This window comes from Stegostoma tigrinum, chromosome 33 (assembly GCF_030684315.1).
Source record: "Stegostoma tigrinum isolate sSteTig4 chromosome 33, sSteTig4.hap1, whole genome shotgun sequence".
Lineage (NCBI taxonomy): Eukaryota > Metazoa > Chordata > Chondrichthyes > Orectolobiformes > Stegostomatidae > Stegostoma > Stegostoma tigrinum.
The window spans coordinates 33,191,797-33,210,250 of NC_081386.1; the positions used below are offsets into that span (position 1 = coordinate 33,191,797).

The following is an 18,454-nucleotide window of genomic DNA, read 5'->3' on the forward strand; positions in this document are numbered from 1 at the left end:
AGCGTGGGACACTGACCCTCAGCAAGCAGTGGGTGGATGAAGCGTGGGACACTGACCCTCAGCAAGCAGTGGGTGGGTGGGTGATGGGTGGGACACTGACCGTCAGCAAGCAGTGGGTGGATGAAGGGTGGGACACTGATCCTCAGCAAGCAGTGGGTGGATAAAGGTGGGACACTGACCCTCAGCAAGCAGTGGGTGGATGAAAGGTGGGACACTGACCCTCAGCAAGCAGTGGGTGGGTGGGTGATGGGTGGGACACTGACCCTCAGCAAGCAGTGGGTGGGTGATGGGTGGGACACTGACCCTCAGCAAGCAGTGGGTGGATAAAGGGTGGGACACTGACCCTCAGCAAGCAGTGGGTGGATGAAGGGTGGGACACTGACCCTCAGCAAGCAGAGGGTGGGTAATGGGTGGGACACTGACCCTCAGCAAGCAGTGGGTGGATGAAGCGTGGGACACTGACCCTCAGCAAGCAGTGGGTGGATGAAGCATGGGACACTGACCTTCAGCAAGCAGTGGGTGGATGAAGGTGGGACACTGACCCTCAGCAAGCAGTGGGTGGGTGATGGGTGGGACACTGACCCTCAGCAAGCAGTGGGTGGATGAAGGTGGGACACTGACCCTCAGCAAGCAGTGGGTGGATGAAGCGTGGGACACTGACCCTCAGCAAGCAGTGGGTGGATAATGGGTGGGACACTGACCCTCAGCAAGCAGAGGATGCTGCAGCTAAGGAATTGCTAATGAATAATGTTCAATCCACAACTGATAGATTTTTGCGAGACAGGCATGTTGAGGGATTGAAGCAATACAGTGGATAGAATCAGGACCCAGGGCAGACAACTATTTTAATTTGTTCATGGGATATGATCGCCACTGCCAGGTCCAGCCTGTATTATTTAACCTGTACTTAATTACTGTTTAACCTGGGAGAACAATGACCTTTAACTTTTTGACCCCACTATTGGGTCACAGGCCCAGGTAATGTTGTGGGGACTCAGGTGGAGTTTGAGTTCATTAAAAATGAATCTGCTCTAATGATGACAATGAAACCATTGTGGATTGTCAGAAACCCCCACCTGGCTCACTCATATCCTTTGGGGAAGGAAACTGCTGTCCTTACCGGGTCTAGCGTACATGTGACTTCATACCTACAGCAATGTGGCTGACTCTCAAATTCCCTCTGGCCAATTAGAGGTGGGCAATAAATGCTGGCATGGCCAGAGATGCCCTCATCCTGTCAATGAATAAAATTAAAAAGTTGCCCATGTGAAGCTGATAGTGGGAGAAGTCTTCTAAAACTGCTGTAGTTCATGTGATAAAGTTACACCCACCCACAGCATTGTTAGGGTGGAAATCCTAAAGCTTTGACTCAGCGTAAAGCCATTAGATGGAAGAACCGAATAGACGGTCCGAATAGCCTCCTTCTGTTTCTGACAGCAGAAGGAATTGACGTGAAAATCAAACCTGTGCACACCATTCCTGGTGACCAGTCCATTGGCTAGGTTATTTGATGGATAAGTCACTCAGAGATAGTAAGAACTGCCATTGCTGGAGTCAGTGATAACACAGTGTGGAGCTGATGGAGCACAGCAGGCCAGGCAGCATCAGTGGAGCAGGAAAGCTGACATTTCGGGTTGGGACCTTTCTTCAGAAATGGGGAGAAGGGTCCCAATCAGAAACATCAGCTTTCCTGCCACTCTGATGCTTCCTGGCCGGCTGTGCTCCTCCAGCTCCACAGTGTGTTATCTCTTGTATTTGTTGGATAAGCTGATTACTTTGAGGTGAGCATGACAGGCTGACCAGAGTGGAATATGTTACTGTACACAATGGTAGTTTGCATTTATATAGCATCTTCGATAGAGCAAACAGCCCAATGCGCTTCACATGAGTGCCATCAAACAAATACAGGCATTGAGACATTTAAGGACATAGCAGGACAGGTGTGCAAAAGCTTAACTAAAGATGTAGGTTTTTAAGAGTGTTTCAAAGGAAGGGAGAGAGGTCGAGAGGTTTATGGAGGAAGTTCCAGAGCTTAGAGTCCAGGAAACTGAAAGCACGGCCGTTGGTGGTAGGGAGACAGGAACCAGGGATACTTATTGGCCGGAATTGGAGTGGAGGTGAGATCTCAGAGGGTTGTGCAGCTGGAAGGGATTATAGGCATGTAGGGGGGAGGGGTAAGACTGTGGAGATATTACAGAACAAGAATACACAGCATAATTATTTTTCTTATTTGAATTAGCATGTGGGCATCACCAAGAGGACCAATGTTTGTTGCCCATCCTAGTTGTCCTTTAAGAAAATGGTGGTGAGCTGCTGCCTTGAACTATTGTAGTACATGGGTAGTAGATAGACCCAGTGCTGTTAGGGAGGGGCTTTCAGAACCCTGACCCAGTGGCACTGAGGAACAGCAATATATTTCCAAGACAGGATGGTGAGTGGCTTGAAGGGGGACTTGCAGATTCTGGTGTTCCCATGTGTCTGCTGCCTTTGTATTCCTACATGGTAGTGGTCATGGATTTGGAAGGTTTTTAGGAGCCTTAGTGAATTTCTGCAGTGTATCTTAGACAGTACACACTGCTGCTGTTGAGTGTTGGTGGGGGAGGGAGAGGATGTTTGTGGATGTGGTGCCAATCAAGCGGCTGCTTTATCCTGGATGGTGTCAAGCTTCTTTAGTGCTGTTGGAGCTGCACTCCTCCAGGCAAGTGGGGAGTATTCCATCACAGTCCTGCCTTGTGCTTTGTAGATGGAGGGAGTCAGAAGGTAAGTTACTTGCAGTGAATTACTTATTCCTAGCCTGCTCTTGTACCACAGTTTAAACACAGCTAATTTTAAAGGGAGACAGCAGAGATTTGATGAGCTCATGTTTAAGGAAGATGGGGGGGAACAGTTAGAGCATTGCAGCATTCAATACTAACGGTAAGAAAGGCATTGACAATGGCTCCTGAAACAATCGTGCTAAGATAGAGCCAGACTGTGCGGTGTTCACTTCCCAATGGCCTGTTGCCTGTTTCTCTGCAGTCAGCTGGTGGGGACTGCAGTACGACTGGAAAGTGAAGTCTGGAGCAGGAAGCAATATTTATTGGTCTTAATGACATGACATATATGTGAACTTGGAATTTGTGATCAAAATCACAAAACAAGCTTGACTGAGATAATTAAAATTAATTTGGAGTAATTCCACACTTTGGACTTATTCCAGGCAAAACTACTTTAAGAAAAGAACTTCCCCTTTACTCAAAGAGCTGAACCTATGTTGTTTTGGTGCAGTGAGAGTATTTTGAGGAATTCTCATGTGAGGCTCAGCAAGATCTGACTAAATCCGTTTCAATAATGACCACCAGCCCACACGGGTTAGCTATCCTTATACACATCGCGTCCAAACATGCTCTCTGAGTCCCCTCTACTGTTTCACCACTGCCCAGAGACCATCTTGGAGCTTACCATTGTCCAGTGGGGAGACTTCACACACAGACAAGAAATTAGTCAGTTCCAACTATAAGCTTTTATTGACAGTCAGCAAAGAGGAACACAAAGTAAATGAAAACAGAGTGCACACACAGGTCTGAACAAATACTGGCATCTTGACCTTGAAAGTCTATGATTGCCTACTGCCTCTAGCTGGCGTCTGGGTCTCAGTCAGCTCCTGTCAGGATAGCAGAGCCTGATGCAGCTAATTCTGTTGCCCACACAGAGAACAGCCTCCAGCTCAGTGTCCTAATCCCTCCTCCTGGTCAATCACTCCCATTCCCTATCTATTATGTCACCTTATTGCCCACTCCACTTGTGCAGAGCACAACACATGAGCATAAGTATATAAGACAAAAGGACATTAGTAGGCCATCTTTTACTTACTCATGTGATGTTGGCATGTTTGGCCGGACCAGTGTATTTTGCGCCATCCCAAGTTGTCCTTTGAGTCTGCTGCACCATTCAATGAGATAATGGCTGATCTGAAAAGCCACTTTCCTGCATTTTCACCTTCCCCCTTGAATGGCTTAATGATTCGAAAAATCTGTCTCTCTCAGCCTTGAATATATGTAATGACCGCTTCAATAGCCCTCTGTGGTAAAGATTCCAGAGGTGATCCTAGACCGTTCCAAGGATCATCGTCTGCTCCACATGGCCCTGGGCACAGTATGCGCCCCAACTTGGTGAAGGTGCCTCCCCAGCTGAGTGACCAACACATGACACCAAATAAGTTGTATCTGCTACCTCTGATCCCTTTCTCAACCATTCCATGTACCATTGGAATCATCAGAGTCCCATCATCATCCTTAAATCACTTACAATGCAATACAATACCTTACAGTGCCCAAATGACAGGGTACTTTTGGCCAGAATTCACCAGCTTGTAAGTTCCAAGTAGGCAGCTTGTAGATCGTTCTTCTAAAAATCCAGAAAATACAGATCCCGTCTATACGACCTGTCTGCGTTGGACATCCTTCCCACACCTGAAATCAATCTCTTAAACCAGTGTTTCCTCTTTTAAATAAGTTGTATTCTTCCTTAGGTAAGGAGACCAAAGTGGATTTCAATAATGTTGCTGTCAAGAAACAGTCTGAAGTTGGTAAACAGAGTTCCAAAGAACACTGTCACACCTGACTAGGAAAGCATGCTGGAAACTGATCTCCACTATGCACAGAGTTGTCACAAAATTTTAAAGATTTTTTTTAAGTCTAACTTATCAGTTAGACTTTACAGCTTTAGAATTTACACCTTACAACAACTGCGGCTGGAAAGATAGACTGTTGTTTGAGGTTTATGGTGAGCTTTCGCTGCAGAGAACCGAGAGACTGCTCCTGCACCTTGGGAAGAACTGAATACTTTTCTCTCTCTGTAACTTGGCCCCAGCTCTAAGCTGCTCAGTTACCTGTGAACTAATCACCTAGTTGTTATCAGGCAAAAGGTCTCTATCATCGATAACTGGTCACTAGTCCATAGACCAATTAGCATCATATTGCCAGCAAAAATTCTACCAGTACTTCACTCAGCTTCAAAAAATCTGGAACTTAAATATGAATTATTGTTTGTTCAAGCAGTTGTTTACATGACACAAACGATGGGTCAAGGCTACCTGTTTTAAAACATACCTAAACATAAAACCCTTTCAAACATTGGTTTTAGTATAACACTTTCTCCTTTTGCACACCAACTTCTTAAAAAATCTTATTAAAAAAAGCCTACAAAACTCTAATTAACCTAGGCAGGGTAAACACAGTGTCCAGGGAGTACAGAACTAGGGGTCACATTCAAAGAATACAGGATAGGACTAAGATGAGGAGAGTGATGAGTCTGAGAAATTCTCTGCCTCAGAAAGCAGTCAAGGCCAAAACATTGACTGTTTTCTGGAAGAATTTAAAGATAGTTTTTAGAGCTAAAGGGATCAAAGGGAATGGGGAGAAAGCAAAAATAGGAAATTGGTTTAATTGCCAGCCATGACCATATTGAACGATGTAGTATGCTGAAAAGGTTGAATGGCCTACTCCTGATCCTATTTTCTATGTTTCTCAGCCCAAAATTACAATGCAAATTTTTTTCAGATTTTGGGAGAAGAAGACTTATTCTGTGTCCATAGTTGCTAAGACACCATTGGCTAACCTTTTGGAAAAGCTGTTTTTATTTTGTGTACGAGTGAATGATTGAATGTTTTGTCAGTGCCCAGTGTGTCTTGTGTGCCCCATAATAAATGCATCCTTTCAAAACACTTGCAGTTTGTTCAGTGGCCTGTAACAGAGTAAAGGGAAAACACCCATAGCTCTCTCAGTGACTCTCTCTCTCACTAAGTTGACAGTGCCAGGACTGCAGTACATTAAAGCATTCCTCTTCATCTCACACCTCATGATCTGGAGGATTTATTTCCTCTCACCTTCATCACTTCTTCAGTAATTTGGCCTCTCTTCACTTTTGGCTTATTAACACCTTCTAGTGTTCCACTGGTGACCTTTTAAAGGGAATCTACTGTCACCTGTACCTGTCAGTGCAAATGATTAAACCACTTGCTAACTGTTCTGAGCAACATAATGTCACAATTTCCCTAAAGAAAGAAGATATGAGGGTGGAATTTGTTGCAGTGAAGCATCATCTCATTAGACTTTTCTCAGTACAATTCAGCTCCAAAAACCAATGTGAGGTATTGATGCTGAAAGGGTTCTGATTGGAGACCACATTAAAATCCATTAAATCTGACGATGCCATATTGATTAGGTTAGAGTAAGGTCCGGCACCTTAAGATCTCGTGGAGTGCAGCTCTCCCCTTACCACTGATCAACCTTCCAGTCAAGGGCAGCACAAAGGTTAGCACTGCAGCCTCACAGCGGCTGGGACCCAGACTCGATTCCACCCTCAGGTGACTGTGCAAACTCCACATAAACATTCTCCTTGTGTCTCCATGGGCTCTGTCTGTGTGCTCTGGTATAATCCCACAGTCCAAAGATGTGCAAGTTAAGTGGATTGGCCATGGGAATGTGGTTTGGGGAAGGGTCTTAAGTGGGGTGCTCTTCACATTTAATGTTTTAACAAAGGTCTGTCGCTCAGGTTGCATTTGGAGTTGTTGGTTGGTTTGCCGAGCCGACTGGTTTTCATGCAAATGTTTCGTCTTCCTTCTAGGTGACACGGTCAGTGCTGAGTAGCCTCAGTGCTGATCTGTCCTGTTCTGAATTTATATGGTCCGGTCTGTCATGGTGTGCAGTCTTGTTTATGGTTGGAAGTAAATGGTGTCCCTTGTTTCAAAACACTCTGACGTAGAAGGACATCAGTTTGACTGGGACAAAGATGCTCAATTTGACTGGGATCAAGTTACAATACCAGGACAAGCAGGATAAAGACAAGCATGAAAATTCCTGGAGGCCTGCTTGTCAACCACCGATGCAATTAATAAACATGCTGAAATAGACTTCATCTACATGCCACTACAGTACAAAACCAGAGACAAGACAGCTCGCCACGACAGACCACACCATTTAAATTCAGAGCGGGACACAGCAACAGTGCTTCAACGGATGCCACAGAGCACTGACTATGTCACCTAGAAAGGAGATGTGCATGTAAAACAGTCGGCCTGACGAACCAACCAACACCTCCATGCTCTTCAGATGGTTGGTACAGACTCGATGGGCCAAATAGCCTCTATCTGCAATGTTTCTGCAGATGTACCTTTAGACTCAGAATGTTGAACTAAACTTTTGTGGAAGTTTTTGGAATGCACATTCATTCCACATAGTCAGTTTCTGCAAAAGCACAGGACACCACAGGTTCTCCTTATGACGTTCTGGGTGACCTGCATTGCAGGAGTCTGACAGAGTGGACCAGCCCTGTTGGAAATGTAACAGGTCATTAATACTGCACAGCATCTTCATGTTTCAACCAGTTGTGAGTTGTGAATCTCCAAACCTTGCAGGCTGATTTAACTCTCTCTGCTCTTCACTAATGTCCCAGATACCTTGTTGCATTCATCGTGCTGTTATCAACTCACACCTCCAGAAAATTCATGCGTGAGATTCATGGTCGAAAGATGCTGCCGCCAGTTCCTTAGACCCAGTCAAAACAAAAGTTTAGTACAACGTTCTGAGCCTAAAGGAACATTGGCAGAAAAAAATCCAGTTTGATTGTATGTGTGTGTTCCACAAGGGAAAAGGAAAGTAAACCTCAGAGATAATGGGAACTGCAGATGCTGGTGATTCCAAGATAATAAAATGTGAGGCTGGATGAACACAGCAGGCCAAGCAGCATCTCAGGAGCTGTGCTCCTGAGATGCTGCTTGGCCTGCTGTGTTCATCCAGCCTCACAGGAAATTAAACCTATTGTTGGATTTCTACACTGAGCAGAGGCAAATTATTCCACAATTTATGAGTAAATGAGAGTCCATTTCCTATTCAGACAGAGGTGTTGTGAGGTCACACTTGCTCCGTCAGCTCGTGAAATAATTATAGTAGAATCAGGAACCAAGAATTAGAGAAACAAGGACAAAATTGCTGGAAAAGCTCAACAAGACTGATATCATCTGTGGAGAGAAATCAGAGTTAATGTTCCGGGTCTGTTTTGGGGGTTCTAAGGAAGAGCCATCGGACCTGAAATGTTTCTCCACAAATGTTGCCAGACCTGCTGAGCTTTCCCAGCAGCTTCTGTTTATGTTCCTGATTTACGGCATCTGCAGTTCTTTCAGTTTTTACCAAGTATTACAGTCTCAGTAAAGATTTGGTCCATTAGCTTTAGAAACAGGAGAAATATTTTCACACAGGCGGCTTTGAATTTTTGGAATTCTCTTCACCAGAGATGCTCACTGCTCGGCTATTTTTATCATTTAAATTATTCCATATTAAAGCAAATAACTTACTTTGTGACACTTAATGTTGTTGCTGTTCTGATGAAGGATCAGACTGGACCCAAAATGTTAACTCTGTTTCTCTCTCCACAGAAATTGCCAGACCTGTTGAGTTTTTCCAGCACTTTCTGTTTTGTTTCCGATTTGCAACATCTGGCAGTTCTTGGTTTTATTATCAAATTTAGAGTTTAGCCAGAAATTGGAGTTGAATTAGACGTTCAGCCTTGGTCTGATAAAATGGTGGAGCAGGCTTGAAGGGCTGAATGGCCTATTTCTACTATTCCTTATGATTTATGTTGTTCAGATGCTGTCAGACTTACTAGCTACACTAAATGCATTGTCTATCAATGCGCCTTTCTGTGGTTGGGAGTTAGAGATGGAACTGAAGTAATCAGAGGATTAGATAGGGTGGACAGTGAGAGTCTTTTTCCGAGGGTAATGACTTCAGCGTGTACAAGGGGGCATAGCTACAAATTGAGGGGTGATAGATTTAAGACAGATGTCAGAGGCAGGTTCTTTACTCAGAGAGTGGTAAGGGCGTGGAAAGCCCTGCCTGCCAATGTAGTTAACTCAGCCACATTAGGGGTATTTAAACAGTCCTTGGATAAGCATATGGATAATGATGGGATGGTGTAGGGGGATGAGCTTAGATTAGTTCACAGGTCGGCACAACATCGACAGCCAAAGGGCCTGTTCTGTGCTGTATTGTTTTATGTTCTATGAAGTCACCTTCCCCCATCCTTTGGATGAGTCGCCATTATGTGCTGTCAGGACAAAAACATGACAATAGGATAATGGGCAGGGCAGAGGGGAGTGGGCAAGACTACAGCCCGGCATGAATTAGGAGAGGAGAGAGAATTGAAGTGTTTGGTGACGGGGTGGGGGTGGTGCTAATAGAGAGGGACCTAAAGGGTTTCTTGGCTTCTTCAGATTAATAACAGTGTTTGTAGCTGTGTAACATGCAGCTGCCATTACACCTCAGTGCCCTGGTATGTTAATATCAGGTCTCACTCCAATTCCTGCAGTTAGCCAGAAACAGTGTAGGTCAATAAAAACAGCAGGAGGCACTGGTCCAATTTACTGACAGCTGAACCTTGACTTGATTTGTTAATTCACCACTATTCCCCTGGAGAATCAAAGTTACATTCATGCAGCTTAGAAACTCAGGGTCAGTCACTAATTCCTGAAGTAGAAAAAGAGCTGTCGGTGTGAGTTTGAGCCCCTCTCAGAATGAGAAGTGTCAGAAAGTGTGCAGCTTTCAGACAGATGCCTGATTATTCTAAACAGCTATGTACCTTCTCCTTATGTGACACACCGTCCTACTGCTGCCATCATCGAGCTCTTGATCTTCGATCCAGGGTTAACAACATAAAGCAAGTTGTTTAAATGTTAAAACGCAGCTGTTGTAATGGATTTGTTTGATTGAAAGAAGAGGCCCCTTCTGAACTTCAATAATCCTGTCTTGCGACTCAGGATCATTTCGTTCAAATTTCTCACTTTGACTTCTTCTATCTCTCGTTGGGAATTATTTAAAATTATTATTTCATATGTTATCCATACTGCTGTTTTTGGGGGTGTTGTAGGGAAACCTACAGTGCTATTAGAGAAGGAGTACCTGGATTTTGATCCAGCAACACTGAAGGATTGGTGATGTGTTTCCAAGTCAGGATGGTGAGTGGCTTGGAGAGGAAACCAGTTCCTTCAAGCTGGTAGAGATTGTGTGCTTGGGTTGTGCTGAAGAAGACCATAAGACCATAAGACATAGGAGTGGAAGTAAGGCCATTCGGCCCATCGAGTCCACTTCGCCATTTAAATCATGACTGATGGGCATTTCAACTCCACTTCCCTGCACTCTCCCCATAGCCCTTGATTCCTTCTGAGATCAAGAATTTATCGATATCTGCCTTGAAGACATTTAATGTCTCGGCCTCCACTGCACTCCGTGGCAATGAATTCCACAGGCCCACCAGTCTCTAGCTGAAGAAATGTTGTCTCATTTCTGTTTTAAATTTACCCCCTCTAATTCTAAGGCTGTGCTCATGGGTCCTAGTCTCCCTGCCTAATGTAAACAACTTCCCAGTGTCCACCCTTTCTAAGCCATGCATCATCTTGTAAGTTTCTATTAGATCTCCCCTCAACCTTTTAAACTCTAATGAGTACAATCCCAGGATCCTTAGCCGTTCATCATACATTAAACCTACCATTCCAGGGATCATCCGTGTGAATCTCCGCTGGACACGCGCCAGGGCTAGTATGTCCTTCCTGAGGTGTGGGGCCCAAAATTGGACACAGTATTCTAAATGGGGCCTAATTGGAGCTTTATAAAGCCTCAGAAGCACATCGCTGCTTTTATATTCCAACCCTCTTGAGATAAACGACAACATTATATTCGCTTTTTTAATCACGGACTCTACCTGCAAGTTAACTTTTAGAGAATCCTGGACCAACACTCCCAGATCCCTTTGTACTTCTGCTTTACAAATTTTCTCACCGTTTAGAAAATAGCCCATACCTGCATTCTTTTTTCCAAAGTGCAAAACCGTGCATTGGTGAGTTGTTATACTACATCTTGTGTACAGTACACGCTGCTGTCACTGTGCTTGGGTGGGACAGGGAGTGAATATTGAAGGTGGTAGATGGGGTGTCAGTCAAGCAGGCTGCAATTTTCTGGATGGCACAAAAACAAAAACAGAAGTTGCTGGAAAGTCTCATCAGGTCTGGCAGCATCTGTGGAGAGTAAGCAGAGTTAACGCCTCAGGTCCAGTGAGCCAACTTCAGAACTGTAGGTAACCAGGAAAAAAGTTGATGCTTACGCAGAAGATGGGGAGGCAGGAATGGGGATGGTAAATGATATGTAGAGCCTAAAGGGGGAGAAAAACATTTGGACAGATAAAGGAGTGGGTAAAGGTCAGTCAGGGGAATGAATAGCTGCTAACGGAGACAATTAGCAGCTGACAATGGGTTTACATGTGATAGCAGCACATGTGATGACAAGGACATGGGAAGGACATGTGATGGTAAGGACATGGTCTCAAGCCCTAAAATTGTTGCGCTCAATATTGAGCCCAGAAGGCTGCAGAGTTACCATGGGGAAAATGAGGTGCTGTTCTTTGCTGGAGCACTGCAGCAAGCCTGAGAAGGACACATTGGCCAGGGAACAGGGTGGAGTGTTGAACATAGAACATAGAACAATATGGCATAGTACAGGACCTTTGGCCCATGATGTTGTGCCAACCTACTATCCTACCCTGCATACCCTATATTATTCTATCATCCATGTGCCTATTCAAGAGTCATTTAAAAGTCTCTAAAGTATCTGACTCCACTACCACTGCTGGTAGCGCATTCCATACGCCCACCAGTCTCATTGAAATGGCAGACAACTAGAGCTCAAGGTCTTTTTTTGAGGGCAGAATGTAGGCGTTCTGCATAACCAGTTACATAGCCTGTGCTTCCTTTCCCCAGTGTAGAGGAGACCACATTGTGAGCAGCGAGTGCAGTAGACCAGAGTCAGCAAAGTGCTGGTAAAGCTCAGCTTCCCCTTCAAGGTGTGTCTGGGGCCCTGACAGTGAAGAGGGAGAAAGTAAAAGATGATGTTGAGCTTCTCAAGTGTTGCTGGAGGCTGCACTCATTCAGGCAATGGAGGAGTATTCCATCACACCCCTGACTTGTCTCTTGTGGGCAAGGAGACAGGAGGTAATTAGGTTGGGAAAACCAAGGTGAACTATGAGTCATCAATAACCAAAGCATATATTTGGCTGGTACAATTATGTTTCTGGTCCACAGTGATCTCAATGATGTGGATTCTGATGATTGAATGTCAAGGGATGGCCATTAAACTTTCTCTTGTTGCTTATCAACCACTAGGGGAGGAGATGGCCTCATGGTATTATCGCCAGGCTATTAATCCCGAGGCTTAGATTTTGGGGGTCTATCCTGGGTTCGAATCCCACCACAGCAAATGGTGGAATTTGAATTCAATAGAATACCTGGAATTAAGAATCTAATGCCGACCACAAATCCATTGTCAATTGTTGGAAAAACCCACCTGTCTCACTAAAGTTCTTTGGGGAAGGAAACTGCCATCCTTACCTGGTCTGGCCAACATGTGACTCCAGACCCAGGGCAATGTAGTTGGCTCTGAACTGCCCCCTTGGTTAGTTAGGGATGAACAATAAATGCTGCCTTGGCAGCGACACCCTCATCCCATCAATGAATAAAGAAAAAAGAACAATTGAGTGACATAGATGTGAAGTTTTACTTGTGAGACCAAGCCTGAATCTTGTCCGGATATTGTGGGGTATGAACACAGACTGCTTCAGTATCAGAAGAGTGGCTAATGATGCTGAGCATTCTATATTCATTGGCAAACATCCCCAATGCTGACCTTGCGATGGAGGGATGTTCCTGAGGATAGCGTAGATCTAGACTGCTCCCCTGTGGAAATTCAACCCAGCTCCCTGAAACTCTCTCCTTAATCCCTGAAACTGATTTTGTCAGTCTCGAAACGTGTTCCCTAATCCTTTGCTGAAGAAATGTCCTGACCCGAAATGTCAGCTCTCCTGCTGCCCGGCCTGCTGTGTTCCTCCAGCTCCACACTGTATTATCCCTAATACTTTGATATGTTTGTTTTGTGGGTAGCTGTTCTACCTAAATAGAAATTGTTATTTTTGCTCTTTGTTTTACAAAAGTAACAAGACCAGGAGGTTTGGGTCAACCTTAGGGGTTTAAGAGTAGCCGAATAGGCCTGGTATGTCCAATCCACACTCCCCTCCAACCCTACTACACCCGTCACTCTCCCCTGCAACCGCAGAAAGTGCTACACCTGCCCCCACACCTCCTCCCTCACCCCCATCCCAGGCCCCAGGAAGACTTGCCATATTAAGCAGAGGTTCACCTGCACATCTGCCAATGTGGTATACTGCATCCGCTGTACCCGGTGTGGCCTCCTCTACACTGGGAAAACCAAGCAGAGGCTTGGGGGCCGCTTTGCAGAACACCTACGCTCGTTTCGCAATAAACAATTGCACCTCCCAGTCGCAAACCATTTCAACTCCCCCTCCCATTCCTTCGATGGCATGTCCATCCTGGGCCTCCTGCAGTGCCACAATGATACCACCTGAAGGTTACAGGAACAGCAACTCATAGTCCGCTTGGAAACCCTGCAGCCCAATGGTATCAATGGGGACTTCACAAGCTTCAAAATCTCCCCTCCCCTACTACATCCCAAAAACAGCCCAGCTCATCGCCGCCTCCCCAACCTGGTCTTCCTCTCACGTATCCTCTCCTCCCAACTCAAGACACACCCCCATTTCCTTCCTACTGACCTCATTCCGCACCCTTGACCTGTCCGTCCTCCCTGGGCTGACCGATTCCCCTCCCTACCTCCCCACCTATACTCTCCTCTGCAGGCTCCATATGCGCCCCTTTAACTTGTCTGTCTCCCCTGCACCTATCTTCTCCTCTATCCATCTCCAGTCCGCCTCCCCTCTCTCCCTATTTAATTCTGAACCCACCCCCCTCTCACTTTTCTGAAGAAGGGTCTAGGCCCAAAACGTCAGCTCTCCTGCTCCTATGATGCTGCTTGGCCTGCTGTGTTCATCCAGCACTACACCGTGTTATCTCGGATTCTCCAGCATCTGCAGCTCCCATTATCTTTGGTATTTTTCTGAAGTGATTGTTAAGGGTCTGTCTGCCCATGATGTATTTATACAATTCTGCCGAAAAAATCCAGGTCCATTTAAGAAGGAAGTGGCGGATAGATTGGCTGTTGTTATCATCAAATGAAAAAAACCCTTCTCTCCTGGTGCCATCTGTTAAATAAATAGGAAAAAAATGAAAAAGCCACATTTTTTTCAGGAAGTGTGATACTCGGTCAAAATTCTTCAGAGATTAAAACAATCTCCAGCCATTAAAACACAAGTGTGTCAATTTAATTCATTTCTGCAGAAAGCATGGAATCGACCAAAGACTCTCCATTGTTATAGAATCATAACTTGGAGCCAGTACCTACTTCTAACTGAACATGTTCGATGGTGAGGCACACCGAGGGTAAAAAAAAAGGGGCAGAGATAAAATTAATCAAAGAGGAACAAGCAGGAGATAACACGGTGTAGAGCTGGATGAACACAGCAGGCCAAGCAGCATCAGAAGAGCAAGATGGCTGACGTTTCGGGCCTAGACCCTTCCTCAGGAATATATACCTGGTTTGCTTCAGGACATGGTCGAGCAGTTTCAAGGCCAAAGAGATTGCAAGAGAGTTGCAATGGGAGAGAGATCCCCTGAGGTTTGTCCGGAGGGAGGAGGGTAACTTCTTCAGGGTAGGCATCCCTAGAAGAGGCTTTACCGTGGGGTTAAAATTGTATCAGAGATAATGGGAACTGCAGATGCTGGAGAATCCGAGATAACAAGGTGTAGAGCAGGATGAACACAGCAGGCCAAGCAGCATCATAGGAGCAGGAAGGCTGACATTTTGGGCCCAGACCCTTCTCAGGAACAAGCAGGAGATGCCTGGGCGTGGTGTCAAAAATTGGCTAGCTGTATATTTAAATGAATCTCTGGTGCCTGTGACAAGGAGATTTTACCAGCACAGACACATTTAACCAGCTCTTTCAGGCCTTGCAGGCCAGTGTTGCTAAAACAGGATATCAGGCCAATATCAACTTGTTTTTGCAGGAGCTTGCTGTGTGGATCACTGAAATTCCAACATTACAAACAGTGACTATCTTCACAAATACTTCCATCGGCTCTGAAACACTAAAACATGCTGAAGTTGTGAAAGAACAAGTATGAGGGGCTGTTTTGCTTCTCCAGGGAAATGCTGGGTTATTATTATAGCCCCAAAAGAGACAATTCTGCCCATCACAACAATACCACCTTCTTTGCAAAAACAAATCAACAGTTCCACTCTCTGCTCTTTTCCAAAATCCCTTCAATTTTCTCCCCACCGAGTATTTATCCAACTTTTTTTAAAAAAGTCTCTATTGAGTCTGCTCCCACCGTGCTCTCAGATATCACATTCCACACCGCAGCTCAGTACATAAACAAAAAACTGCTCCTCATCCTCCTTCCAACTCCTTTGACAGTTATTGAATCTTTATATCTTCTGGTTCACCAACCCTCATGCCTAAGGAGTTAGTTTCTCCTAATGCAAGTTATCAGAACTCTTCTTGTGGTTTTCACAACAGGAGTTGGTTAGCTCAGTTGGCTAGACAGTTAGAGTGTGGTGCAGAATGACAGCAGCACTGTGTGTTTTGTAGGGTAGATGGAATTACATTTTTATTCTATAACTACTGAGCATGAGTAAAAGGAGCTATGTTGTAGTGATGCCACTTCACATGGAGCTTGACCCTGGGTCCAAATGATGTCCTCTGTTATCATCTTCTGTATATGTTCAGCAAAGCCTGGTATTATTCATTTTCACGAATGTAGGTCTCACCTTACTGCAGGTTCCATCCTGCACTCCCTGTGCTAGAGGGGGAGACTTGCCTCCATTATTTGCCCTACAATTGATGGAATGTGTCTCCCTTGTCTCAGTCATTTGCCAGAGGGAGATTTCCATTTGGTCCCTATAGACTTGGACTAATTTCCTTTGTCTCATGATAGGCCCCTGGGTGGACGACAAACTGGTAACAGTATTGCAAAACAGAGGAAGGAGAGTGAGAGGAAAAGAATGAGGACTGATTACTTTGCACTAACTGATGTATGCATGTTTATATTTTTCCAATCCTTTAGGTCATGTCTGTGAGAGAGATCGGTTGACATTTGCCTTCTGCCAAACCCTTAAACTTTTGGGCCGGTGCTACCTTCAAACAGTGCAGGCACAGTGCTGTCAAACATGTTGGTCACATGGGGTACGAGATCGTGGCAATGAACGTGTGTCAAGGAGATGAGAAACTGACACCAACACAACAAAAACAAACTCCTCAAAAAAATGCATGGAAACGAAGAGATTACTGGGACTGAAAGGCACAAAAGCAATTCAGGAAAAAGAGAGATTTGTAAGAAGTCATTTGTTCTATATATATACGTATATATAAGGAAGAATCTTTCTTGCAGTATAAAATAAAAACCGAAAGAACTGCGGATACTGTAAATAGGGAACAAAAGCAGAATTTGCTGGAAAAGCTCAGCGGGTCTGATAGCGTGTGTGAAGAAAATCAAAGTTAACGTTTCGGGTCTAGCAACCCTTCCTCAGAACTGTTCTGAGGAAGTGTCACCAGACCCGAAACGTTAACTCTAATTTGTATTCACGGAAGCTGCAAGACCCTGCTGAGCTTTTCTGGCAACCTCTGTTTTTGTTCTTTCTTTCAGTGTTTTTGTTTATGCAGCCATTTTGACAGGACAACAATCCTAACAGTGTCAGGATTGCTCCACAAGGTCTGAGGCCTAGTGGTTGCTATAGATACATAGCGTATTTTCTACTAAGTGGTGCTTCTAATCTTTAAGAATGACACCTCTCCCATTAATAATACAGGCACGTGTCTCCTGAAAGCAGCTTGGCAAGTTCCATTTTTGCGAGTTTTCTTAAATTGCAAACGCTGCATTTAATGGCACAAGTGGTGGGATGGCAGAAGATGCCACTGTGGTGCTGCTGTGTCGGACCAGCATCCTTTAACCTGTCCTTGGTGTTGCTGCAGGGCAGCACAGAACTTTTACATACTTGAATTTTTTAATCCTATTTTATTTTCATTTTTCCAAAGTCTAGGTGGGAGATTATGTGTCATTCTGACTAATGTACAATGTGGAGGGGCTGGAGTCATGGTGCTAATTGTCAGTAAAAACGGTTGTACAGCAAATTGTAAGGTGCTGCCAAACAATACAATACGATACACACAGGTCATGTTCCTTCTATTGAATGTGTGAGTGAACGTAGCAATGGCAATATTAAATGAAGACATTTGCGATATTAGTCACCTAAAATACCTGTCGATGTCATTTTCGCCTCCGCTATGGATTCTCTGCAGGATTGTACAAAATGACATTTTTCCCTAAACATTATGTCAGGTTACCACCTCATTCCTTGGTTTCAATCTCTCTGTGTAACACCCTACCACAAAATAGCTACTGTCTGAGCTTGCCTCACCCAAAGTAATTACATTGCCGCTCGACATTGTCTGCCTCCTCTCCCATATCTCTGTCACAGGCAGTGCTCCGAGCTCAGTCAGCAACAGTCTTTTCAGAATGGAGTCTTTACTGAAGTGCCTCTCAGCTGGATGCCTGTTGTGTTTGTCCCCTGTGGTAGAGGTCAAATGACTCTGGCAGATCAGGAAGGACATTTGTGCATGATTATATTTCAAACCAACAGGGATAACAGCAGAAAGAAAGCAGAGTTAATATATTGTAGCCCTGTCTCTAAGACAGACTCCACCTTCCTCCCTCCTGAGAGTATAAGATATTGTGTATGGTGGAAATAAGTGTAGTTATCTACTTTGGTGGAACAAACAGAAATTCAGAGTGTTTCTGAAATGGTGAGAGATTGGGAAGTGTTGACATCTCCTGAGTCACTGAAAGCCAGTACACAGCTACAGCAAGCAATTTGCAAGATTGGGCAGATATCACAAAAGGATTTGAGTATAGGAGTAAAGAAGTCTTATTACAGCTGTATGAAACTTTGGGGAGACCACAGCGGGAGTACTGTGTACTGTTTTGACCTACTTTCCTGTAGGCAAATACTCTTGCCATCAAGGGAGTACAGCGAAGGTAGACTGGACCAGTTCCTGGGTTAATGGAATTGTTCTGTGAGGAAGGATTGAGATGACTGGGTCTGTATTCTCTAGAGTTTAGAAGAATGAGAGGTGATCTCACAGAAATGTGTAAAACTCTTACAGCACTCAGCAGGGTAGAAGCAGGAGGGATGTTTCCCTGATAATGAAATGTGAGGCTGGATGAACACAGCAGGCCAAGCAGCATCTCAGGAGCACAAAAGCTGACGTTTCGGGCCTAGACCCTTCATCAGAGAGGGGGATGGGGAGAGGGTTCTAGAATAAATAGGGAGAGACGGGGAGGCGGACCGAAGAGGGAGAGTAAAGAAGATAGGTGGAGAGGAGAGTATAGGTGGGGAGGTAGGGAGGGGATAGGTCAGTCCAGGGAAGACGGACAGGTCAAGGAGGTGGGATGAGGTTAGTAGGTAGA

The 18,454-nt window shown here is 44.9% G+C and overlaps 1 protein-coding gene across 1 annotated transcript in view; it reads left to right on the forward strand.

The window, feature by feature from the left end:
- The window catches only part of LOC125467144 (A disintegrin and metalloproteinase with thrombospondin motifs 7), a 185,484-nt gene extending 167,932 nt beyond the window's left edge, over positions 1-17,552 (forward strand). The window contains exon 24 of the mRNA XM_059639196.1: positions 16,055-17,552. Within this exon, the coding sequence (XP_059495179.1) occupies positions 16,055-16,212 (158 nt within the window). The 3' untranslated portion in view covers positions 16,213-17,552. The remainder of the gene's footprint in view (positions 1-16,054) is intronic.
- The last annotated feature ends 902 nt before the right edge of the window (positions 17,553-18,454 follow it).